Source organism: Podarcis filfolensis (genome assembly GCF_964270895.1).
Source record: "Podarcis filfolensis genome assembly, chromosome: 7".
NCBI classification, from domain to species: domain Eukaryota; kingdom Metazoa; phylum Chordata; class Lepidosauria; order Squamata; family Lacertidae; genus Podarcis; species Podarcis filfolensis.
In genome coordinates, this window is record NC_139603.1 from 14504586 (window position 1) to 14530285 (window position 25700).

Sequence of the window (25700 nt, forward strand, 5' to 3'; positions counted from 1 at the left end):
ACAATTTGCTCAGAAACAGATGCATATATGCTTCTGAAATGTTTCTAACTACAAGGTTTACCCTTTCCCCAGTGTGTCGCTCATACTCAGTTCCCTAAACATCCCATCAAATGACCTACAAAAGCTACCATCTGGCTATTTAAGGAACAGCAGCACCTGAGTTTTACGCACCCACAAATTTATCCACTTAGTATGCTAAGTGAATGGGAGTATTAATTTAACCTTCTTTTTTTTTAGAACTCTGAAATACCTTTCTAGTAAATTTGCAGGGTGAATATATAATGAAAAGTCAAAACAGTAAAAAGTCTTAAAGTGGTTACTACCAGATAAGTAACATGAAAATAAACAAGGCCCTTAGTGCAGGCATCCCCAAACTCAGCCCTCCAGATGTTTTGGGACTACAATTACCATCATCCCTGACCACTGGTCCTGTTAGCTAGGGATGATGGGAGTTGTAGTCCCAAAACATCTGGAGAGCCGAGTTTGGGGGTGCCTGACTTACAGCATCAAGGAAGTCTGTTTAATTTAGTTTAAACAAGAAAACATATTCATTTTCCTCCAATGTTTTTACTGTGAGGAACTGTTGTTACGCTGTGAACCAACAGACAGATGTCAAACGGACATATGAAGACTGGATACCAAACTCTCATCATCCCCCACAGTCTTTATTAGTGGCTTTCTTCATCTATAAACGTGATCAACAAATTGTTTGAAATATGTTGTGAGGACAAAATTTAAACACACACACACATTTAAAAGCACTTTGAAAGTTAAAACATTATAAACTGTATTGTACTATTCAGTGGACTTTTGTACCCTTGGTTTATCAACTTTCTAAGATAAGGCAAACGTATGTTCTCTATTTACAAGAGACACTGAAGGACCCTGAACACTGCTTGTGCCAGCTGGTAAGGAGAGGAAAATGGGTGGTTTGTCCTGCATTTTCCTCAGCTCTCAAACATGCAGGGGAAGAATAGGTGCTTTTATTACAACAAATTCAGGAGGCAAACCAGGAACCCAGCATATGAAGAGTGAGCTTACTTAGTGCTGGGTTTGGATCTTTGGATCCAAGTTCAGATGTCTTTGAAGCAGACAATATCTCCAAGTACAAAACTAATGATGAATGAACAGACGAATGTAAATAAATGGTTTTGGGATTGTGTGTGTGTGTTTGTGTGTGTGTGAATCTTCTGCAATCAATGTCTCAGAAGTAGTTAACCACCTATACAAACCACCTATACCGCCATTTTCAAGGCAACTCTTGTCACAACAAGCCTTGAACATCTGGAACTATACTTGATAATCAGATAACGCTAATATTCTTTACTTGGGACTTTTGTTATTTTAACCCTATACTCATTCTACACGCCTATTTATAGTTTTGGTTTTCATTTTTAAATTTTCATCTGCCATTAACCATTCTCTCAGCTTTATATACCTCATAAAATGAATTTAAAAGACTTTGCAAAAAGGAAAAAAACAAGCAGCAGTACAGTTAGCCAGGCAGCTAGTTATAGTGCTATTTTCTCCTAATGCAAATATACAGAAACAGATAAAAATAGCTGAAGCTGCCAAGTCTGCTATCTGCACTATAGATTTGAAACAGCTTAACAGGCATTCCCTCTCCCCAGGAAAAAACTATTAATTGGATGATATGGCATCTAACTTTAATTGTTAATGGACAAGTGGCAAACCAGGAGGAGGAGGGAGGTGAGCAAGTTATATGGACGCAGTGTAGCTTGCAAAAACTTTGATGTAGACCAGTATTTTTTACAGCGCAGTCCAAAAATATGGATCTGCCAGCAATGCTGTAGTGATATTAATGTAATGCTGGCATGATTTCATGTTCCATGATGCTGCAATTAGACAAGTCAATACACTCCAGTCTAAACACACGTTTAGATTAGAAATTAACTCATTGGTAATATGAAGAAAAGGTCACATGACTTTAATAACTGCAGTGGCCCTGTAATGGGCTGATAGTTGCATGAGAAGAGGTCCTCTTATGCAACAGGACCTTCCCAACCCTCCTCCCCAGAGCAGCCTTCAGTGCCCTCCAGCTTGTGCAAGCACTCCACCCAATTTTCACTGATTCCATCATTCCCTGAATATCATTTGTCCCAATCAAGAAGTAATGAAGTGCTACTAACAGGTAATCCTGGAAGCGAATGTGAATTTCCATAAGCATCAAAAGAGGTATCCAGAGACTTCAACAGGACTCAAAGAAGTGTCATAAAGCAGTTAAGGAAGTGTGTCTAGATCAGCCCTGTTGGAAGAGGTTGCTTATGCCCATATGCTATTTGGGGAGTGATAAGACTATTCAATGAACACTACAGGAGAAGACTTCAAATTTCCATGATTAAATTCAGTAGACTATTAAAGGGCTTCCAAGGACAGCACAACATTTGCTTTATAGGGTCAGAGGGTTCAATCTAAGAAAGTAGCCTACAATGAAATGGTGCACAAATGTGTGTTTTTAAAATAAAAATAGCAATAAATCACAGCTGCTACTTACCACATATTCCCTGCACTAAGCAGATTTCTGAGTTCCCCTCAAAAATTCAGACCAGATTTACTCTTTTTAGGTTTTGGTCATCCAAAGGGCATAATGGTTGCTATAAAGGAGAAGTGAGAAGCCTGCTTTAGAGAAAGTACCAGGCTGATATGCAGGTAAAGGCAAGGCTTGTCTAAAAGGGTGGGGCTCACCCAAAGCCTACTTTGTGCAGCTCCCAACGTAGCCAACAACCAGCCTTTGAAGCAGGAACCCAGTGCTAAGCCGATACAATGGAAGAGCGAGTTTGCTTAGCATTGGGTTTGGATCTTTAGAGTCTAAAGAAAGCAGGCTGTGAACAAGAAATCAAAAGGCTCAGCAAATAAAGTAATGCCACTACAACTGAGGACTTAAGGAAGTAACTGATCTGTTCACCGTAGTACCTCTGAGAAAGTTCAGGCTTAAGGGAAGGAGAACCTTCAGAAGTTACAGGATTCTTTCTATAGGCTTTAGAAAAGCTATGACCCCAAAATTTAGATCCTACAGAAAATCCTAATGAAATCTTCTGGCAAGGGAAAAAAATTCATAGCACTGCACTTGATTAAAACATATAACAATCACATGGAAGGTGAACACCTACCCACAATGTTACTTTTTAATTAGTGTTCCTGGCCTCTTAAATGTTTATCTTTCTAGCATATTATTTTCTAAATTACTTTCAGGAAAGTCATTATATTGGGAGCTTTGGTTTTCCTATATTGGCTTTGCAAATACAACACCGATTAAGATTAAATCATCATATGTTGGTTACTGCACAAGCCAAGTTAAGACTATAGAGTATGGCAGGCAATGCACATTCTCTTTTACAGAAGATGGAGAAATGTTTCCTAATTTGCACATTAGGCATTTCCTGCTTATTTATTGTGATTTTCATCAGTGAAGAAGTTCACCTGGGAGCGCTCCTTAAATCATCAAATTTACTTTCCTGGCATCCCAACTTGTGACATATTTTGAATGCTATCATGAATTCTGCATATTGTTAATATTTAAAATTACGATTTCGTTATAAAAGAATGACACGGTTGTTGTTAGTAATGAGCCCACCTTTGCTACATTTACAGGTTTAAAACTCTCTAGAACTCATTGTTAGCACCTTTGTAAATTACACTGGGCAACAATTTTTTACTTTTTGAATGTTGTCTAGATTTCTACAACTGATTTAGGGTATTTTTGCACCACTGAATCAGGAAATGGCATCCGTTTCTCTCCATCAGGTCAGGTTTACTGTAAACTGAATGGTGGGCATTGATAAAGGTAAGTACACGTAAATTGCATGTTGCTTCACCATTTTCCAAACTTCAGGGCTTAGAATCATAGAATCATAGAGTTGGAAGAGACCACAAGGGCCATCGAGTCCAACCCCCTGCCAAGCTTGAACTTCCGTTTCTTGGAACTCCTGGAATGCTCAGCGGCAGGGAGGTCTCTCTTCAGAGTCCAACAGTAGTCAGCCATCATGACTGCGTCCCAGCGATCCTGATACCTGGTCTCCATCTCTTTCATGTCCTGATGGAATCTCTTCCCCTGCTCGTTACTCATTGAACCCAGGTTCTCAGGAAACCGGTCCATATGTGAAAATAGGTAGTGCATCTTGACGCTCATGTTGCAGCCCAGGTTTCTGAAAGCAGTCAGCATGTTGTTGACAAGTTCTGTGTAGTTTTTGGCCTTATTGTTGCCAAGAAAGTTCTTCACTACCAGAACAAATGCCTTCCATGCTTCCAGTTCCACTTCGTTCACTGAGTTTCCGAACTCTGGATCTCTGATGAGCTGACGGATCTGAGGACTGTCAAAGATGCCAGCTTTCAACTTCTCCATGGTCAATCCTGGAAAAGCCTGGCACAAGTAAGTGAAGCAGTCACCATCCTTGTCCAGAGCCTTGGTGAACTGCTTGATTAAGCCAAGCTTGATGTGCAGCGGTGGGAAGTGTATTCTGTCTCTGTCCACCAGAGGGTCGTTGATGACGTTCCTTTCTTTGCAAGGCACCAATTCCTCCCGCACAGGCCAGTCCTTCTTCGTGTAATGCTGAGCACGGTCCCTACTATCCCACATGCACAGAAAACATGGGTACTTGGTGAAGCCAGGCTGTTGTCCCAACAAAAAGTTAACCATCTTCAGGTCAACACAAATAGACCACTTATGCTAATCATGACCAATTTTCTCCAGCACATACTTCACCGCTTCATAGTTCTCCTTCAGTGTAGTTGAGTGAGCCAGGGGTATAGAGGCAAACTGGTTGCCGTTGTGTAGCAGAACACATTTCAGTGATCGCTTGCTGCTGTCAATGAACAGTCTCCAATCGTTGGGTTCGTACTGTGGCACTCCAAGCTTGAGCAGAAGCTGCGCAATATCTGCACAGTACACCAAGTCCTTCTCTTCCGAGAAAAAACGGAGGTTTTATGACTTCAAACTGATCCCTTTTCGACATAATCACCCAGAACTATCGGACCTGAATACTTCTTGTCATTAAAATAATCATTTCCAATCAAAACAATTATTTGACATGGCATTTTACCCCCACCAACTTCTTCTAAAATGCTCCACACAAGCTTACATGTGAACAAAAACGTAAAAAAACGACATGTGGCCATAGCTGAAAAACTTGACCTGATTGAGCAAAACCAATGTGATTTTTGGATTCAGCACATCAGATTCGTCCTAAATCAACTGAAAAAACGCAGACAACAAATGTGTTGTTGACCAGTGTTATTATCTCTGTCATTTTTAAAATAAAATGCTTTTGGAGGAAAAATCTTTCTAAAGATAGTTTTCTATTTAGGTTACATTTTAGTCCAATGGCTATTCATCAGGAAATAAGGATTTGTTTTAAGTTTTTCATGTGTGCTAAAACTCAGTCTAAGTTTTTTCTTCTTTTAAGTTTGACCACATCAGTTAACAATCATGGATACATATGCTATAATGTTATTGCTTTAGTTAAATAAATTGTTTAAATTGTTATTAAGGAAATGATTTTCTCCTTCCAATAAAGTAAAGCAGAAAGGTTGTCCAAATATAAACAGTTAACTTATTAAACCTCACAATAATTTCATAATTATCCATCTATGTATTTCTAATAGTATAACCAAATCAGTAATTTTTGATATAACTGTAAAAACTACTCTGAAAATTTATTATTCCAAAAATGAAACCTTCATCTAGTTGTAAATATTAAGATGATACCAGCAAGAATAAGTTTTTCTGTTAAAATAAATCAAGTCTTACTAACTAGTGATTTAAATCAAGTTTTACTGACTACTGATTTAAATTGATTTGATTTACATCAAATCCACCCTGATTTTTGACAATGTCTGCTACTCCCCATGTAAGTATGATCTAGCCAAAAGATACACGTAGCAGAATTGAAGGAGGGAATATACATAGCAGAGAATTGGACAAGTTGTCAGGAAACTCTACTGTTGTTTTCACAGCTATATATTTAAATTGGTTTGTTTTCCCTCCCAGCCTTCCTTCATAATTATGCCACCAAATAAGTGTTTTGGCTGGGATACACAACTGCTGCTTCAATGCAATGGGGCAAAACAGGATATTACATGTTGTTGAGCTGTTGCCTTGGCACAAACGGTAGGAATACAGTGCCAAATTCCTTCTAGCATTCAGTGACTGGATAAGTACTGATAGGTGCCTGTAAAGCTGTGCAGACTCTACAGCATTAAGAACAAGTGACAGCATAAGAAATATCTACCCTGAGGGAAGAAAGAAAGATGCAGCGAATAGCTGTTAATTGCAAAAAGGCTATTTTAAGGCTGGTGCAGCCTTGATCTGCCAAATCTGTCAGTCTCTGAAGGACATGATGGGCAAGAGCAGGAAAGTAGGAGGGACCCAAAAGCCACAGAGGAAAGCCACCTCCTCCCACAATGACCTGTTTCACCATTATTTATGTCTACCTGAATCCTCCTAGCATACTGTTTTAAAATTAAGCAAGTAGGAGACACGCTACAGTTTATGTTCTAGTTGATCTCATAATGGTCTCCCATATAATTTCCCTATAAACCAAAAAGAAGATAAAACAGATATACCGTATTTTTTGCTCTATAAGACTCACTTTTCCCCTCCTAAAAAGTAAGGGGAAATGTGTGTGCGTCTTATGGAGCGAATGCAGGCTGCGCAGCTATCCCAGAAGCCAGAACAGCAAAAAGGATTGCTGCTTTCTCTGCGCAGCGATCTCTCTTGTTGTTCTGGCTTCTGAGATTCAGAATATTTTTTTTCTTGTTTTCCTCCTCCAAAAACTAGGTGCGTCTTACGTTCTGGTGTGTCTTGTAGAGCGAAAAATACGGTATTTTAAGGGCTCCCCCGGAACATCTCGGTTTATCTTAAAAAGCAAAGCCTTTCGCTCCATATTTTAATCTCACATCACAGTCATGGCAATAAAGGTGTTAATTGCTGCTTATCATAATGAATTCCATTTTTTCTATGAAAAATAATGAAGTGGTGGATAATATACACTGCTTTTTTTTTTAGATAGCAGCAATACAAATGTAAGCATTAATGGTCCACAGAGAGTATAGGATATTTATCTCCTTTCCCCGACGTAACAAAACAAAACCCAGCAAGGACTGAATTTTATACATGAAGCGTTGGCCACACAAATACTTCACAACATAAAAACTATAAAGTGATCCCGTAAGGGTTTCACGTCAACAAATGAACCAGCCTTTAAAATAAGAGAAGAGACAAGAACTATCTGAATCAAGGCCAAACCTCTCTTAGCTGTTAATGTAGGTAAAACTTTACCAAAGCACAAAACAGAACAAGGATCTTTCAAAGTGGTGTTACAAATAAGTGTTAGCTGCAACCTTTTTTCAAAAGGTCATGTGTATCTGTGCAGGTGTGCAAATTAAGTTCCATAAACTTTAGCACACTGTATTATTACTTACAAGAAGTAGTTCTTTATGGAAAGAGTTTTATGCGCAACATAAAAAAGTTACCAGGAAAGGAAGATCTATGCAAAAATTAAGAGAAATATGCAAAATATCAAGGGACACTGTAAAATAAAACAAGGAAAATAGTACAGAGACACTGACCTTTTTTATATAACAATGCCCTAAAACAATGATGGACGGAAATAGGAATGTGCATTGTAACTTGACAGTTCTCTTTATCCATTGCAGCTAATATTATTCTCTCTCTAGTGTCCAAAATATTTTCATTTTTCACTTTTAATTCATATACAACCTTTCTATATTACTATGCACAAGGCAGTTTACAATTTTCTAACAATACAGGAAAGCTGTTAATTGTCAAGAAGATTTCTCCTGCATGCAAAAATGCATTTTAAACAATACTGAGCCCATAACTGTGTTCAGGCATTCACATGGACATGAGGACAGGGCAGGGGCATACATGAAAACTCCACCTCAAACTCGGAGGTTTCTAAGTGTGCTCAATTGAATGTGCTTAAAAAAATCACCTTCAGACCTTTGCACTAACCATGCAAAATTTAGAAGAGAAACATGGGGTGCTGGGGACTGGATTGCATGTGCACCATTACTCCACCTACAGTTTCATTCTACCCACGTTCAACTGAATCCCGAAACACGGCTAATAATTATGCGTCTGAACTGTTAAACACTGATCCATTCACAAACCGAACATGAGAGACATCAAGAGCAAACAGAGGTGAAATATTATCATGAGCTATGAAACCCAACTTTTTCAGATTCGAAGTAGAAACACAAGCTACTAGTCTACTGAATTTGCCATCAAAGTTTAAAACTTTGAATGCATTGCGGGGTTTTTTAATAGTGAATGAACCTTTTTGTGTGTGTTTTTTACCCCTGCATGTTGAGCTTTTGAAGATTTGTTCTGCATAAAAACCATGAAAGTCACACCACCTGCCAATGGAAGTAAATCAGTCACATTCTTTTTGACTAAGGGTCTTTTGCACATACTTCGGTAATCCCAGCTCAAACATTTATACACTGAATTAAATGTCCCTATGATAATAGAAACATTCTCACTCTCTTTACTCCAGCTGAACTGGTAGCTTTTTTTTAAAAAACAAAACTATTAATCTTTACAGACACCCAAACAGTAATTTTCTTTGTTAATGGGTAATCATTAAAATAATCCAAAAATAGTAATGCAATCTCCTTTAATTATTAGATCAAATGCATGCAACGTGTTTGTAAAAAAGTATTTTCACAGAAGATTTCACAGAGGAGCACCAAAACACTTTTCCGATTTTTGTTGTTAAAGAGGCGACTCTGTTGCAAAAGTGCTAACCAAACAGAAGTCAAAGCAAGAACCTCAAGTGACCGGTTGGTTTATCCGATTAAATAAAACAACACAGCACAACACACTTGTAAAATATGAAACCGGTTGCCACTGCAAACCTCTTTATGACTTCATACAGCTGTAGATAGAAGTAAGGTTTTACCCACCTGGGATCTTTCTGAATGCTATCAATTGAAGGTGACCTAGCCAAGGTTCCCTCAGGTGGGATGGCTGGTCCAGATTTGCTGTATGGTGATTCAACAGAAGGACAATACTGCAGCTGTCGGTAGGGGTCTGCGTAATTGGAGGCTGGGCCGGCTGCATAGCTGGCCCTCTGGAAGGTCGCTGTTGCGTTCTGTGAGCCGTGTTGACTGCCTGTGCGCTGTAAGGGTACGGAGTCGACACCAGGGGAAGATGGGGCTACGACAGGAAAGTAGGGACAAAGTAAAAAATTGAGGACCTGTTCACAGAAATGGTTAACCAGGTCTAGGCAGAGGAAAAAAATACACACATATAAACAGGGGTTTGAAAAGAACGAGAAAAAAAGAACATTGTCATTCCTGAAATCATCATGAAACACAGTTCAAATGAAAAGCTTTAAATGAAGTGTCACATTTATTAGCCAGAAGAGTAACTGCTTTATAGCATGTTCAAGAATACTAGCCACAGGTTCAGTATGTACACAAACAAAACCCCTAGGCATCACAGTGCTACTTTATCAGTTGCCAAACTTGGAACACTTTAAAAAAAGGCAAAACTGCTACCTAGGAACTGTAGCCCCATGCAGATCACCTGTCACCTTCTTCTTCATGCTAAGATTACACAGGAATAATGAAGACAATGCATATAAATTGCATTAACAGTGTTTTTCCATATCAAACCTTCAAATGTCCCAACACCATATTCAGATTATCTGCCTGCATTAGAAGTAAAACGTAACCCATTGGTGGTTATTAATAGCCACAATGTAATCAAGGAGCTGCTTATTTTTTAAATTAGTGAAATAACACTCAGTCTTTTATTACACTCATTTTCCAAGTGAAGATGTTTGAGGCAAGATCGAAATTTATTCAAAATACGGGCCAAATCCTAGGAGTTTCTTTTCTGTCTATAGTGGCCAGATTTTTGTCACTACAGTACGATCGCGTCTTATGCGCCATTAACTAGTGCTATTTCAACTTTGCATGGTTGAAAGCTGGCAAGCTGAAACTGCAGATTTAATGAATGTAGGGAGGAGACAATAGAAGCTATTTTTGCACTCGGTGCAAGCTCTCCTCCTTGCTTACTGGGCAAGTCCCTCTCAGAGTGCAGACTCCTGGATGATCTCCCAAGATCTTGAGGGAACTTGGATGGTCCCACAAGATCTCATAAGAGCACTTCAAAGCCTGAACACTGAAAGGGACCTGCTTGGTGTTTTTGCATATATGTGCCATGCCTGGACTGTAAACTTCATGCAAAATGCAACTGTACTTTATAGAGTAACAACATTTGTGATTAAAAAGGGTCATCGTTGACAGAAAAAAGCCCAATTATATTGGTTCTCAGTGGGTTTGATATGGTGGTCTTAAAATAACAGGCTAGCATACATTCTGTACTGTTTAAATCCTCTTAAACTTTTTAAAAACTGCAATTAACCAAGACTGAAATTCTGTGCATTCTGACTTCAAAAAAAATCCCATTCAATGCATGAGGCTTATTTCAAAGGAAATATTGACAGGATTATAGTTCTTGCCACTCACCCTGCCATTGACCTACCACTGCACAACAAGCTCTCCGGGAGGCCAAACCACAAGTACAACAAAGGGGAGGGGAGGGAAAGAATGAAGTCTGATCAAGTATCTTAGAGGTTTCCCAGTAGTTTCCTCCCTTCTGTTCATATTAACCTTACAAACAGACTGAACCTTTGGCGAAGGACCCAGGATTAGGAACCCAAGTCCCTGACAAATGCAAACTGTAATGAAATGAGGCCGTTGGTTTGGAAGGATGAAGGAAGGCTGATTAAACCTTTCCCTGCCAAACACCTTTCCCTTAAACTCACCTCCTTCAGCAACTTTTCTTCTAACAGAGAAGCGTTGCTGGCAGTAGAGAGGAAAAACAGCTAGGGAGCAAGCGTACAAGGGAGATGCAGCAAGCAAGGAAAGTTAAGGTTTTTTTTTACTTCTGCCCTCCTTACCAATTATTTTTAAATATTCAGCAGCGATCCAGGTCCACTGAACTAGTTTTGCCCTTAATGAATAGTCATCCCAAATTGGGAAATCAAGGTAACATCAATGGGCTTTTTCTTCTTTCCACGTTACAGAGAAAAACATACGACCTTCAAACTGGCACAACTTCCATTTTATTAGGACAAATATTTCATAATTACAAGGTAAGTAAAATGGGTAAGCAAAAGTATACGTATTGTCTTGTTACTGTCAGCGTCAAAAGAACATTGGGGATGACATTTCTCATTGTTCAACTTTATAACTGTGTTTGCCATTTCTCTTGAAAATATGCATTTAGGAGATGCATATCAATCCAATCAAATGACAACTGCTATTTCATTAAAGAGCTGGAATGGACTGAGAGAGGTTTATACCAAGCACTAAAATAATTTACAAGTACACTTCATGTCAATGTTTCCTGAATATTCCATGTGACTTTTAGAAATACCATATACCAATTAGGATTCAAGAACATTTTAAACATCTTCACCTTGAAATTAAGAACAGCATTTCAATCTATTCTAGTTTGGATTTGATATTCCTTTTCTTCATGCAATTTTCATTTGGGTGTATATGGAACAGCAAGCTGAACTACAGAATGTAGTTGTTAATTATGACAATGGTTATGATGGTGCAGTACCGAAAATTTGTTGGTTAGTAGACATTCAAAAAGAATGCAATGATGTAAAGTAATATTAGCCCACATGGGTGATATCAGGTATTTAATCTTAAAAAACATCATACACACTAACAGCGGCCTTGTGTACCTCCCCTCCCCTTTCAACAGTTCTACGTTTCAGTTCGTATTTCAATTATTTTCACATTTACTGTAAGCTGTAAGAACTTTTATGTTTCAGGCAATATACAAATGTCATTAAGAAATAAAAAAAATATGACTATCATTAGAGCAGCAAAGTTGGACTACCAACCCATAAGAGATTTCTGCACTAGGGTAGTCTACAGGTACACTGAAAACTATGTGTTTGTAAACACACACACACGTGCGCGCACACACACACACACAGAGGAGTTGTTTGACAAGTCCTTCGCCAACTGTGAATCACAGCTGAACATCAGTTGGGGAGAAGAGAAAAAGGGGTGGGGGTGGGGAAAGGGACAGCACTGGTCAAAACCCTAGTAACCAACAGTATTGGGGAAAGGTGACTCGGGTTGTGGGGTGCCTGCTATGAAGCTAAAAGAGCCTGGGGGAGAGAGGTTGGATAGGAGGGAAAGACTGATTACCCCTTCTTTGTGGAGGGGACAGTTGTGGCCCGGCCCATCTCCCTGGACAGAGGATAAGGCAGACCCTGCCTCCTTCGTGGCTGGCCATGTAGAATGATGGGATACCCCACCTAAACTTTGAGTGCAAATTAGCCAACGAGGGCCCCTCTGAGAGGCAGGGTTTCAGCAGCAGACCAGAAGGAGCAAGACTTCATTCTGGTCTGCCTTTGGGATAGTTAAACTAGCTGTGCAGGGCGCCAGCAATGCGGTCAGTGGGAGATCAGCTCTGCCTGTCCACCCTATACATGGGCTTTGCTCTTGAGCTCAGGGGGCACTGTATCTTGAAAACCTTGCTGTGGGGATAATTGGTTGCCAAGAAGGAATTTGCCTGCAAACAAACTGAGCTCGTTAAAACTCCCTAGGACTCTTTCATCTGCAGAGAGAACCCAGCTCGTAAAAGCTTAAAATTTAAAATTAAGAGTCTCATGCTCCAAAGACTGAGCTATTGTGCCATTATGAATGGCCTCTGTGCCTACTTTGCCTGCATTTAAGCATTAATTAAATTTGAAGACTATCCTTTGCCATTTTGACGCAATTCTTCATTTGATAAAATTTCTAGCCCACCCTTCATAGTTACTGATAACCTAAACCTCAAAACAGCAACACTCATCAAATTCTTTTTTCAGAACAAATAGGAACAGATTTTAAGGATACCATAATTAAAACAGCAATTATTCAACAATCGCTAAAACTATATTTGACACCACAGAGAGGCCAGCTTCTTCCTATATGTGGCTGACTAAATCAACATTCAACAGATGTTTCAGAGAACAATTATGTTTTACGTTAGCACTGAAAATGAATGAGTGCCAGCCATACCTCAGAGGTACAGTATTTCATTCTACACCCATGTGTATGTACACCTGTCAACTTCAAACTTCTTGCAAAGTTAATTCTAATCCACAGAAGCTTATGTTACAAAAAAATCTGTTAAGTCTTTAAGGCGCTAAAAGATTCTTCATTGTTTCTTTGACTCACATTAGCAAACTACATTCAACAGCCTATGGGACAAAATTTGAACCATTACGCAAACTGTCAAGCAGCTTTTATAGGAGAAACAATAATATTTTGGCACCTGGATTCATTGGAAAATATAGTAAATGTAGAAATTAGTCAACGGGTTTAAAGCTCTAAGTACATCTATCATGGAGCGGGGAGATCTCCATTCATGCATTAATACACATTAGATTGTGTGTGCCACCACACAATCTAATGAGAGTAACAAACTTTATTTCTTAACATGTTAAAATTTGGGAAAGGGATATGAAATCCGCTATGTAGCAGCAGCCATAAGTATAAAGTGGGTGGAAACATTGTTCTGGCAGGAGTTGCGTGCTCCTCTCCTTATAGCAACCAGACATTTAGCTAGACTACAGCTGTGTTCACACTCAGGTTTACTCACTGCTTTTCCAGTGCTGGGCTTTTAATCTGTGTGTTGACACTGCATTATCCAAAATGTGCATGCATTCTGTAATTTGTTATAAGATGCTATTGTTTGATTTGCTGTTTGACATGGCTATGGAGTCCTTAAGCCATTCTTAATGTGGAACTAGCCAAGGGGTGAACATCATTGCTTAGGGTAAAGACACCCACACCCACACCCTAAATGCCCTCTGGTTTGTACACATAGAGAAAGGAATGAGGGCACATGGGAAAAGAATCAGTTTCACTGCTCTCTAAAGGCAGCAATGTGAACCCACCCTTAAAGAAAGGAAGCTGAATTTACTTTTATGATTATCTTTGTAGGCCAGCTAAGTGGATAAAAGATGCATGCCGTCTTTTTAAGACACACTAGGATGCACACAAAATCAAGTTTTAATTAAATGTGCTAATAAAACAAAAGCTGCAGAACAGACTATAACACCTACACAATTCCCACAAGTTGTGGAAATTACGGTAAACGGTGGCATTGAAACTTCAAAAACCTCAAAAAGAACAAATTATGCCAGTAATTAATTTGTACAATGAGTTTCTTCTGCATCATTCTAGCACATCTCATTCGAAAGAACCCTTAACAAAAACATATGTCCATCATAAACGATGCATCAACACCTAAATCACCCCTCCTCCCATCCCCGCTGCCTCCGGTTTATTTAATTTGCATTGGAATATTCCATTTTATGTCTTTAAAAGAAACCTGACTTGAAATAACCAATGGCCAACTAAGGGCACAATACAATTCAAGCTGTTTTATTATTTCCCGTTCCTTCCCCCACCCTGTCTCTTCCTTTTGACAGATCATTTTGTCCTTGTCTTGAAAGAGCTACTCCCATGTTCCTCAACATCTCAGCTGTGGATTTTTCCAGTTTCTAAAACCTGCAAGACATGTTGCCTGTCATTTTATTCCTTCTAAGATTTCAATTACAATGCATTACCTTATATTTCCTTTTATTTGCTTTAAAGCTATTCTTTGTCATCTTATCCCACCAAAGAGGAACAAGGAAGATGGAGGATGAACCTAACTTGTCTTTTATCTTTCATAGAAACAGGAGACACGTCTGACAATCCGAGGCCTCGTTTTCATGGGATTACTGGGATATTACCTATTTATCTGATTGTTATATTGATCAAGAATTTCAAAATTTAATCAAACATCTTCTTTCAATTTCACAAAAAAATGGTGTTTAAAAGGTATCTGACTGAAACTAGGGCAGCAATCTAAATTCAATTAATCAGTTAAGGCTGCAATCCTAAACATACTTTTCTGGGAGTAAGTTCCACTGAACTCAGCTGGGCTCCCTTCCAAGTAGACACAAGAAGCCAAGCTGGCTGAAGAAGCAGATTCCCAGCTCAGCTGGATACCATCGGTTACCCAACCCTGGCTCAGCTAAATATACAGGAGTGCAACTCCATCATCCTGGCTCAGCCAGCTGAGCCAAGACTGGTGAACTTACACTGGTGTAAACTCTGAGAAATGGGTGTTATGGGAGCATGCTGTGGGAGGGGATTGGACCGGGCATTGTTCATAGGTCCTGGACTTGCCGATCAGAAGGTCGGCGGTTCAAATCCCCGTGACATGGGTGAGCTCCTGTTGCTCGGTCCCTGCTCCTGCCAACCTAGCAGTTCGAAAGCACGTCAAAGTGCAAATAGATAAATAGTGACCGCTCTGGCGGGAAGGTAAACGGCGTTTCCGTGCGCTGCTCTGGTTCGCCAGAAGCGGCTTAGTCATGCTGGCCACATGACCCGGAAGCTGTACGCCAGCTCCCTCGGCCAATAAAGCTAGATGAGTGCCGCAACCCCAGAGTCGATCACGACTGCGCCTAATGGTCAGGGGTCCCTTTACCTTTTTAAAAGAGCGATGCAAGTCAAACTCTATTTTAAAGGCTTGCTTTCCTTCTACCAGGCTTAAGCTGACTCAGTCAACAGTAGCCCCACTGCTGAATGGAGTTTGGCTTACCTTAAACTGGCACAAATTATGCAGACTTGCCCCATTCTTAGAGCTGCTACCTGAGATTGCAATCCAAATGCCACTTCCCTGGGAATAAGCCAATTGAATCCAATGGGATTTACTTCTGAGTATACATTGTTAAAGACTGCAGTCTTACAAAACTTATGGGTGGGAGTGACAGTGTTAGAAAACGAATCCCCCGCTTCTCTCCTCAATAAAATGGAACACCTCTTCTAAGACGTGGCATGATCCAACGTGTGTAGCACTGAAGTGACCTCCCCAAGGATTAATAATCTACAATTAATAATCTAATATTCCCTTAATCAGGTGATGGCCCCAGATAAAACATATACATCTTGGGCTCAATAATTTACTCCCGACGTACCAATTCAGAATGCGTTATTTATAGCCCACTTTTCAAAGTAAAATCTTTGACAAGTATTAAAACATACTTCGCAAAGGAGACCAACAACATTCCGTGTCCATATACTATAATCAAAGAGAAAGCATCAAGCTAATTATCAGAAGAGCAGGACTGATTAGTGTCTGAACAAAAAAACAAACAAAAAAAACACACCAAAAAGCATATGCCCCTGGTCAGCAACTGGTTTTGTCAGAGAACCGCTTTGTAACAGACTGAGGATCAGAGGGACAATTGTATAATAATAATAATAATAATAATAATAATAATAATAATAATAATAATTTATACCCCGCCTATCTGGCTGGGCTTCCCCAGCTACTCTGGGCAGCTTCCAACAAAATATTAAAATACAGTAATGCATCAAACATTAAAAGCTTCCCTAAACAGGGCTGCCTTTAGATGTCTTCTAAAAGTCTGGTGGTAGTTGTTCTCTATGACATCTGGTGGGAGAGCGTTCCACAGGGCGGGCACCACTACCAAGAAGGCCCTCTGCCTGGTTCCCTGTAACTTGGCTTCTCGCAGTGAGGGAACCGCCAGAAGCCCCTTGGAGCTGGAGACACTCCTTCAGGTATACTGGACCGAAGCCGTTTACACACATGCACTCAACATACCCTACCTCCATAATCAGACTTCCGTCATATCGACACAGGTGATACTAATCCGCACGCCTCTGCTTCTGGGGAGGAAAACTACCTGCATGCAGATTTGGCAGCACTGAACATCAGTGTCCATCAATCTATTAAAGCCAGGTCTAAAGTTCAAAGTGATTGAAAGGCAGAGTAACACATGAAAACAAGGAGACTAGGCATATAAAAACCCTCTTCTGTGGATGTTCTAAGCTCAGAGATATAGGACAACACAAGAGGCCACAATACTAAGAACTGGTGCCTGAGTTTGCTTTCCCTCCTCGTCCCTCTCCACCCCCTTTCCTTTTGTAGTATGTCTTTTAGACTAAGACTGTGGGCAAAAACTGTTTTGTTTGAATGGGTCATATATAAGCTGTTCTTGGGACTCTCTTTTGGCTGAAGTGTGGGGTGAAAATGTTTCCTTTAACTAATTAAATAAATTAAGCTCCAGACAATTTTACACCCTAGCTCAAGCATAGTGATATATTGATATACTGCAAGAACCTGTATGAATGTGCACCTGTGAATACTCATTTTTTTAAAAAAAAAGCCAACATGGAACAACTCATCCAGAGAACATGCTGACACTCAGCTCTGAAAATAATAAAAAAGTTGTTAGCCCAAACTTGCTAATGGCTAAGGATGAGCAAACATACTAATGTTGCCTTTTCTCAGGTTGATCATTATACATCTGTGATCAGTAGTGATACTCCTTGAGAGTTCCTTGAGCGAAAAACAATGCTGTACTTTCTCAGCTTGATAGCTTCTTGTGGTACTTTCACTGATGCAGCTTTTTATTTGATGTTCTGCCGTGTTTCCATGAAGCAGCCTCAAGTATTTCCCTTTCTCTGATCACGCTCTGGACCTTGAGGGCACTGATTTAGCTTTAACATAGAAAAGACGTTTGAAAGTGGCATTTTTCTGCTTCTCCATCTCTGACTTTTCTTAGTTTGGTTCAGACTTTTGCTCATGGATTGATACTGCTAAAATGAGTCTTGATAGATAAATGTTCCAAAATTTGATACCCTGATGGTGTGGTTGCAGTTGTTTCTCAGCTCAGAGATTCGAAGATGCTGCTTTTTGAGAATTCATACAGTTGAGAACTTTATGTGTGCTTAAACAACAACAACAAATTATGTACTTCAGAATTAAGTATCCACAAGGAATTTCAGGTATTTCATGGCAAACAAAAATGAATACTTGAAAATGAAGACTAGCATTTTAAAAGCACAATACTTGTCAGATCAAGTAATAGGGAGAGATGCATAAACAGGTCCAATGACTGACGTTTTCTGTCCCTAAGTGATGCTTTCCTTTTAAGTGTCTAAAGTGAATTTCATTCGAAAATATCTTCTTTTTGATTTCTTCAAATTTTTTTCAGAAATGTCCACGTCCAGAATTTTCCAGCCAGGCACTGCCTCTTCAACAAAAATCCTGTGAGCCTTATATCATCCACAACATTTTGTTTTTTAAAGAAGGAACGCTGCTGCTGCTAACAATTATTCTTAGTTTCTTCCGGTTCTAAAAGTCTGTAGAAATTGGACAGTCTTTCAACACAAAGCTCTTTGGAACATGTAGAAATAGAAATCCTAAATACTTAAGTGTGTTCAAACACCATAATAAGGCAACTGATAAAATGGGTAAATCAGCTTTCCTATGGGTAGATTACACCTATATTCTCTGGGACTTGAGAAAAACTTACAGTATTCTAGAGGCTCTTGTGTTCCTGAGCACAGAAGGAAATCTCAGTTTATGTATGAAATCAATACTATAAAACTGGCAGAATACTGGAAGCCGTATTTATTTGAAAGTATTTATGCCACCTGTTTTAGAGGATATCCCCCACAAGGTGGTGTACAACGAGATGAGATACACTTCGGTACATTTTCTGAAGCATTAAAAACCAATGTAGGGAAGCCTAGAGTCTCAGAAAACAATGACAAAACACTGTTAAGGAATGGCAGAATGGAACAGAGTGGCTTTTAAGGCATGCTTAAAGGCCTGCACTGTAGGGGCCATGTATAGGGAGTTCACAACTCCAGAACCATGACCTAAAAGAGGCCCTCTCTCTCATGCTCGCCTCCTCTCTTATGGGTGGGAAGGAGAGGAGGGCCCACCAATGCATATCTTAACAACTAGGCATGGTCATATGGGTGAAAATGGGTCCTTCAGATAACCTAGCTTTTCTGTGTTCAAAAAGACCACACCAAATGTGTTGGCTAAGGGACTTTTTAAAACAAAACAAAAAGTCTGGAGTCTACCACCACTGTTTCAGCTCTTTCCCTGATGACTGCACCTCTCACTGGTTAAAGGAACTCTCAACTTCCCAGCTGCACTCAACAAAACCATCAGCTAGGCCAACAACAAACTAGAAGTATGCATATGTACAGCTCTAAGTAGGGCAGAAAAGGCAGGAAAATATACTTCAAATGCCTTCTGTCCAGCTAAGTCAATATATGAAACCCGGGAATAGAGCCTCCACCTTCAAGGAGACAAAAATCTGGCTTCCCTTTGGGCACACTATTTCTCTGTGCAGACCAGGTGACTGCTATGAGAGGCACTGACAGAAAGAAGAGAACCACAAGCTGCTCTCTTTCAAGGAATCTATTTGAAACAAGATTGTGAGTGTAAAGTTTTGCCGAACTCAACCACAAAATTAAGCAATTTCATTCATAATAATGCAACATTATCATTTGCTGCTTAGTGAAGGCAATCTAAGCACAAAGGCACCATTAGAGAGGTACTGATAAAGAAAAAGAAAACCAGTGGCAACTCCTAAATTCCTAATTACAATACAACGCCTTGCTTTTAATAGTGGGTTTAAAAAAATGACTGCAGTAGGGTGTTGTGGCTGGTTCCCTCAATCCTGGGGTAATCTTGGTCACTGAATTCAAACAAGATAACCAACCTGGGCAACCAGGGAGTTACGAAAGAGGAGGGAAGTCAGCAAAGAGCCAGGAAAACCAAATGCCCTGGGAGGCTCAGGAACCATGGAGAACAAGAAGAGACAGACAACTCCAGAAACAAATGATTAAACAGCCTCCTCAGCAGTCTTTTCCTGCTTCCTTTGATAAGGGATTTTGCAAAGGAAGGGCCAATAAGAACAGGCTATACATAACTGATGTCAGCAGAGCACAATCAAGGGCTATTTTTTGGCACAGCATCATTCACAGCACAAGCTACATACAGGACACAGCTATCTTGACTAGAAGTGTGTACCACTATAGAACAGATCCTTCACTTCTCTCTCTCTCTCTCTCTCTCTCTCTCTCTCTCTCTCTCTCTCTCTCTAACTTTTCCCGCTGCCTTTAGTGAACATAAGTGATCTGTGTTTGTGGATATGCTTAAAGCAGTTGCTTGGGCAGTTTAACAAAAACAAGTATACGTTGCGTTCATTGGCTCATTGGCAGAAGTGAAGTCAGGACTGCTGCTTAATTTGGTATTAACAGTGTCTACAGCGCAGAATTGAAAATGTGGATGGCAAATTTCCCATAAAGGGATTTGATTCGATAGCAGAGGAACATCTTGCATCTGTACCACAGGCTAGAACCTCCCCTACTTCCAAAAATTACAGTAATAAATTGAAAAATGAATGCAACATTGGCCAATTTTAGGCAAACAGTTCCCTCCTTTATTGTATCCTTTTTAAAAAATGTTTCTGCATAAAGGACACCACCCAATGCAGATCTACAGATTATAAATTGACTTTAGGCCTGCAAACACAAGGCCATCCTTACTCCTCTCGTTAACTACTTACTCACTTTGCAATCGAATTATAGTTGTAGCATATCTGCTCATCATGGCCATAAGCACAACTCCTTTCCAAGTCTTGTTCTTTCCTGATACTCTGTTGGCAGTCATTACTACCAGCACCTGAGTGCTTCTTTACTGACCCTCTTGTTTATATCAAATTAAGCAGCTAGTTCCTTCATATTTGGTTGACTCTGACATATCTGGGTGCACAGAGAATGCAAAATTAAATTAGCCCCAAAGAAAGCAGGCAATCTCCACAATTCAAAATGTGACTATAAAAAGACTTAGAGCAAAATCAAACCAGTCTTCTGGCAATGCAAATGGTCTTTTTTTGATTTGAGGAAATTCTAACTCCTTCTCTGTACAAGATCAACAATGCAAATAAAACATCCCATAAATATGAATAACGCTGCAGCAATGTCTACTGTTTGTTCTCGATGTGTCTGTCTGAAGGGTATTTTGGTTCTGAACATGCTGGCTGCGGGTTCCTTCATAAATTAATTGCCAGTACTGACTTGGTTGCTGTTCACAGGTTTCCAAATATAGAGCTATTTCACACAGCTGAAACAACCTCCCCACAACTCAAAACTGTACACCAACACATTTGATGTATGGTCATGCGCTCTTACCATTACAGATGAATCAATGGAGCTGATTGGTTGAAATGCAGCCACAGACACTGCTACTTTAACATGGAGTGATATATAGTGTTAATGAATGAATGAGCACATACGAAGTGAGAATGGAACGTATGTTCCATGTCTAATTAATTCCCCCTTCGCCATCCCACCTGTATTAAGCTACCCAGTTGTAAATGGCCTATTCATCATAGGAGAAAGTCTCCCTGTCCCTTTTTTAGTAATATACATCCTGAGCGAACAAAGGAAGTACAGCAGCCAGGGATGATTTCTGAGCGCCGTCATATGATATTTTAGCTCAAAAATGAAGAAGTAAGTGTGCAAGAAAGAAACTATGAGAAAGGGTGGGGTGGGGAATAAAGACGTTATTTATTTATTTAGTAGCATGCACAAATTTCTGACCGCAGATTCAGTCACTGTGTTTCTAACAGAATACAAAAACGCAGAAATTTATGAATTAAAGCATCATACCTACCCAGACAGGAAGGGGAGGGAGGGTGGAAAGAGAATGTAGGTTGTTTTCACCTACCTGTGCTAGTGCGATATGTGCCTGTATGTGCTGGTTGAAGAGGGTCCCCTTGACTCTGGCTGAGACTCCTCATAGGGGGCTTCTGATATACTCTGTCTTCATAAATAGGATCTATGTGGTGCTCTGGAGACTGTAGTGCCCTTAGCTCGGAGCCCAGGTGGCTATGCTGGCTGGTGTAAGAAGCCCGGGATCCAGCTGCAACATAAATTGATATGGGAACATTAGGGGGAACACCAAAACCACTTGTGAGGAAACAGCACTCCAAAAGGTACATCGAAAAACAGAAACGCAATAATTTATATATCCCGATTACCTTGCAAGCAAAAGAAAGCAGCTAACAAATTGGCGGCGGGGGGGGGAGACCTTAAACAAATCAAAACTATTGAAAAAATTACAAAGAAAGAATAAACATGACAAGGCAGCAGTGGCTCAAGTTAGTCACACTCTCTGTCTTCATCCAGCCATCTGTTGCTGCTGCACAATCTGATTTTCTCAAACGTGAGGGGGATTCTTCAGCGATGCCAGAAAACACACACACGTTTCCAAATATATTTGCTTTATCTCAGAGAAGCCTGTCAGCAGATGGGGGAGTAAACATTCAAACGAGTACCATAATTTGTGCCCACATCTTCAATATTAGACTGAAACCAAGTTACGAATATCAATTATTCTTCAGAATGAACACCAGAGTTGACCTAGTACATCCTTCCCTTTAAACAGGGCAGGATTTTGTGGTTTGTCAGCTGTTTTGTCATGTGCTATATAGACGCCAGATTGTGAGATTTCGTAAAACCGAAATCCCCCAGGGCACGTATATTAAAGCTATCATTAGGAGATAATGCACATACTCATGAAAAAAATTGGGCTGTATCCAGAATAGAAGAGATTGCAGTATAATAAAGGCTCCTGCTAGAGAACAGAAGAGGGAGAAGGTGGTTTTCTCAAATTTCCCCTTCCCCACACAACCACCCATGCAGATACCCTATTTACATGTTTTAACTTAAAAAACAAACAAGCATGTTTAGTGCAATTTTTGTATCTTATGCATCTCTTCTGGTAACCAAACATAAGAGTTATTTTCTGTTGACTGACAGGAAAACTAGGAGCCTCTGTAGTTATGTTGCTACTCAACATTTTAGTCAGCTGAACATACATTGTTTTCCACATGTTACATTATGTCAAAAAGGGAGAATAAAGTCCTCTCTCAATAGAGCTACCACAATATCCATACTATAGCCAGGCATAAATAAAAGACTAAAGACAAGGATTAAAGCTGTGAGGTGCTTGTATTAACCACCATATCAGTTAAGGTGATCTCACCACTTAACCTCTACCACACAGAACTACTTTCAGAGCTATAATTTCTTGATATCGTTTTGCAAGCAGATGATGGAATAACGTTCGCAATATGTTGACACCCTGGGGAGCTAAAACATGAGGAAAAATCCGTACTAGCCCAAGCAAGCAAAAATGTATTTGTAAACATTATGTAGCAGATGGCTAAATTAAGCTTTAAGATGTAACAGGCCATATGGCAAAAACTGGTACACACCTTAAACACTGTCACCTCTTAGACTCAAACCAACCCAAGATCTGTGCTTGTTAAATGTTAATCATATGGTCCTGTGGTATCTTGTTAAAAATACTGCATTTCAAATGCAGAAGAGATGTATCTTCTGAACACACACTGGCAAATTCTGGGAATATATTCCTGATTTTGAAAAGGAACCACTGAAACACCGCTTGTACGGTGAATATTCCACTGGTTTAACGATTTCATCACTTGATGCTGCAAGCCCAGCTCCTGCTACAGGACAGTCCTGTTGCAGTCTGGGGGTTGCGGCGCTAATCTCACTCTAAAGGCCGAGGGAGCCGGCTTTTGTCCGCAGACAGCTTCCGGGTCATGTGGCCAGCATGACTAAGCCACTTCTGGCTAACCAGAGCAGTGCACGGAAACGCCGTTTACCTTCCCACCGGAGCGGTACCTATTTATCTACTTGCACTTGACGTGCTTTCGAACTGCTAGGTGGGCAGGAGCAGGGACCGAGCAACGGGAGCTCACCCCGTCGCGGGGATTCGAACCGCCGACCTTCTGATCGGCAAGTCCTAGGCTCTGTGGTTTAGACCACAGCACCACCCGCATCCTCTGCACTCTGCAGTTGCATTCCTTAGGAATGCACTAATACTTGCCCATTCTTAAAAAAATCAAACCCTCCCTTAATATAAACATAATTCCTGTATGCACGAAATGGAGGCAATTACCAGTGTTGAAGCAGAAAATAAATGAGGTGCCTCAGGAGTCTCCTGCAATCTTAGCACTGGAATCTTATTCCTTACTGTCTGGTTTTTACAGAGGCAGGGTACTACAGGCTTGCACACTGCATGGGGTTCAGCTTCCTTTGCAGCTCATTTCCCAGTATCCTGTAAACTAATGCATTATCCCCTTAATCCTGGTGGTGTTAAGCCCTTGCAAGGCTTCAGATAAAACCCACAAATAGGACTACAATGCAGTGGAGTAAGAAATTACACACACACACTGTGTAACTTGCGCTCTCTAAACAAAACGAAAGCAAGCAAAGGGAGGGAAAGGATGGTGCTAACCAGAGAGTTTGCCAAAGCCTGCCCAGCATTTCACTACCTTCGGAAGAGACGGGTGACTCATTCTCATAAAGCTCACAAGCTGCTTGGCAGCAAGAGTGCCAGGCAGCTTTCTAGAGTCCAAAAGACCATGTCCTTCATCCAAGCCAGGATCAAGCATTCCAATCAGGCAAAGCTGGATTCAAGGCAGGAGAGATGTCAAGCAGTGTAAAGGGATTGGTTAATCCAGGGTTTCCCAGACTTGGGTCTCCAGCTGCTTTTGAGCTACAATTCCCATCACCCCTGACCACTGGTCCTGCTAGCTAGGGATAATGGGAGCTGGTAGTCCAACAGCAGTTGGAGACCCAAGTTTGGGAAACCCTGGGTTAGCCCTTGTGAACACTTGAGCCATGAACACATCACTCCCCCTTTGAAAAAAAGCAAAAAGAAAAGAGCAAGGAATTGGGCAGAGATGCCAGATGACCAGGAGAAACGGCCTACCCTGTTTGGTCTATCTTTAAATGCAGGTTGATATGTGGGAAACAGCAAACAGCATCATCTGCAGCTAAAACAACCAGTGGAAAAACAGGTGAACCTAACGCGGAGGCATGAATCACAGCTTGATGGGCTTCCACTTACTAACCAAGCTTGCATCTTGCCTGTGCAACCAACTTCCCGGGCTTTGAAATCACACATTCTGATCAAAGGGGTTGACAATGGATCACCAAAGAAATATGATATGCAGTGAAAATGATTATTAGTGGACGCCACAAAAGGGAGGATGGAAGTCGGAGAATTCAGAGAACTCTGTACTTTTGGATTGCATTTTTCCTTTTTGTAAATGGAAAACTAAACTGCAAAACCAATAAAAATTATTATAAAAAGGCAATGGATCACCAAAGTGCCTTTTGTCCTGATCCAATTAGTGAGGACATCCATTTAGGATTCTCCATCTCTTTCCTCGATGGGCTCCTTTGCACGGCTCTGCTGGGGAGCAGGAACCCTCCCCATCCCCAGTTCTTCCCCTACTTGCGCGGGAGCTAGTGCCTGGCTGGTAGATTCTTTAACTGCTTGGCTGAGGGGAGTAGCAATTGCACACTCCTCAGCTGAGCAGTAAAAAAATGCAGAGGGAGGAATAAGCCTATTGGCGCCTCAACAATGTGGCTTGTTTCTCCCTCTGCACAGTATCTGAGGGCAGAGTGGGGTGGCGGTTTCACTCAGCTGTATATCACTGGTGAAACCGCCTGCTCCTGAGTCCCTCTGCTAGCAGTCCCTGTTGGAGGGAGTCAAGGAATCTTTACTTCCTCCAGCGAGCGTTGCTAGCAGAGAGACTTAAGAGAGGTGGTGATCTCACCAGCGATATACAGCTGAGTGAAGCCAACATTGCAATCTGCTCCTCATACTGGCTCTGGGCAATATATTGATATATCGTCAAGGCCTACCCAGTGATCTACCATGCCTGCTGCCAGCACAATGAGGAGTAAGCAAGTCTGAAAGGATA

At 40.6% G+C, this 25700-nt stretch overlaps 2 protein-coding genes across 6 annotated transcripts in view; both read right to left on the minus strand.

The window, feature by feature from the left end:
• Positions 1–25700, minus strand: part of CTNND2 (catenin delta 2) — a 245222-nt gene that overhangs the window by 193095 nt on the left and 26427 nt on the right. For 3 of the 5 annotated variants that reach the window (XM_083623764.1, XM_083623763.1, XM_083623766.1), the window contains exons 2-3: positions 21623–21817; positions 8947–9199 (exon numbers count right to left, since the gene is read on the minus strand). In XM_083623764.1, the coding sequence (XP_083479890.1) occupies positions 8947–9199; positions 21623–21695 (326 nt within the window). In that variant the 5' untranslated portion in view covers positions 21696–21817. Of the gene's footprint in view, positions 1–8946; positions 9266–21622; positions 21818–25700 lie in introns of all 5 variants that reach the window. The other 2 variants (XM_083623767.1, XM_083623765.1) reach the window with 1 other exon arrangement.
• LOC310767376 (catenin delta-2-like) overlaps positions 25139–25700 on the minus strand; it is a gene marked incomplete at its 3' end in the record, with an annotated part of 296885 nt that continues 296323 nt past the window's right edge. The window contains exon 8 of the mRNA XM_083624246.1: positions 25139–25305. Coding sequence (XP_083480372.1) covers positions 25139–25305 — 167 coding nt within the window. The remainder of the gene's footprint in view (positions 25306–25700) is intronic.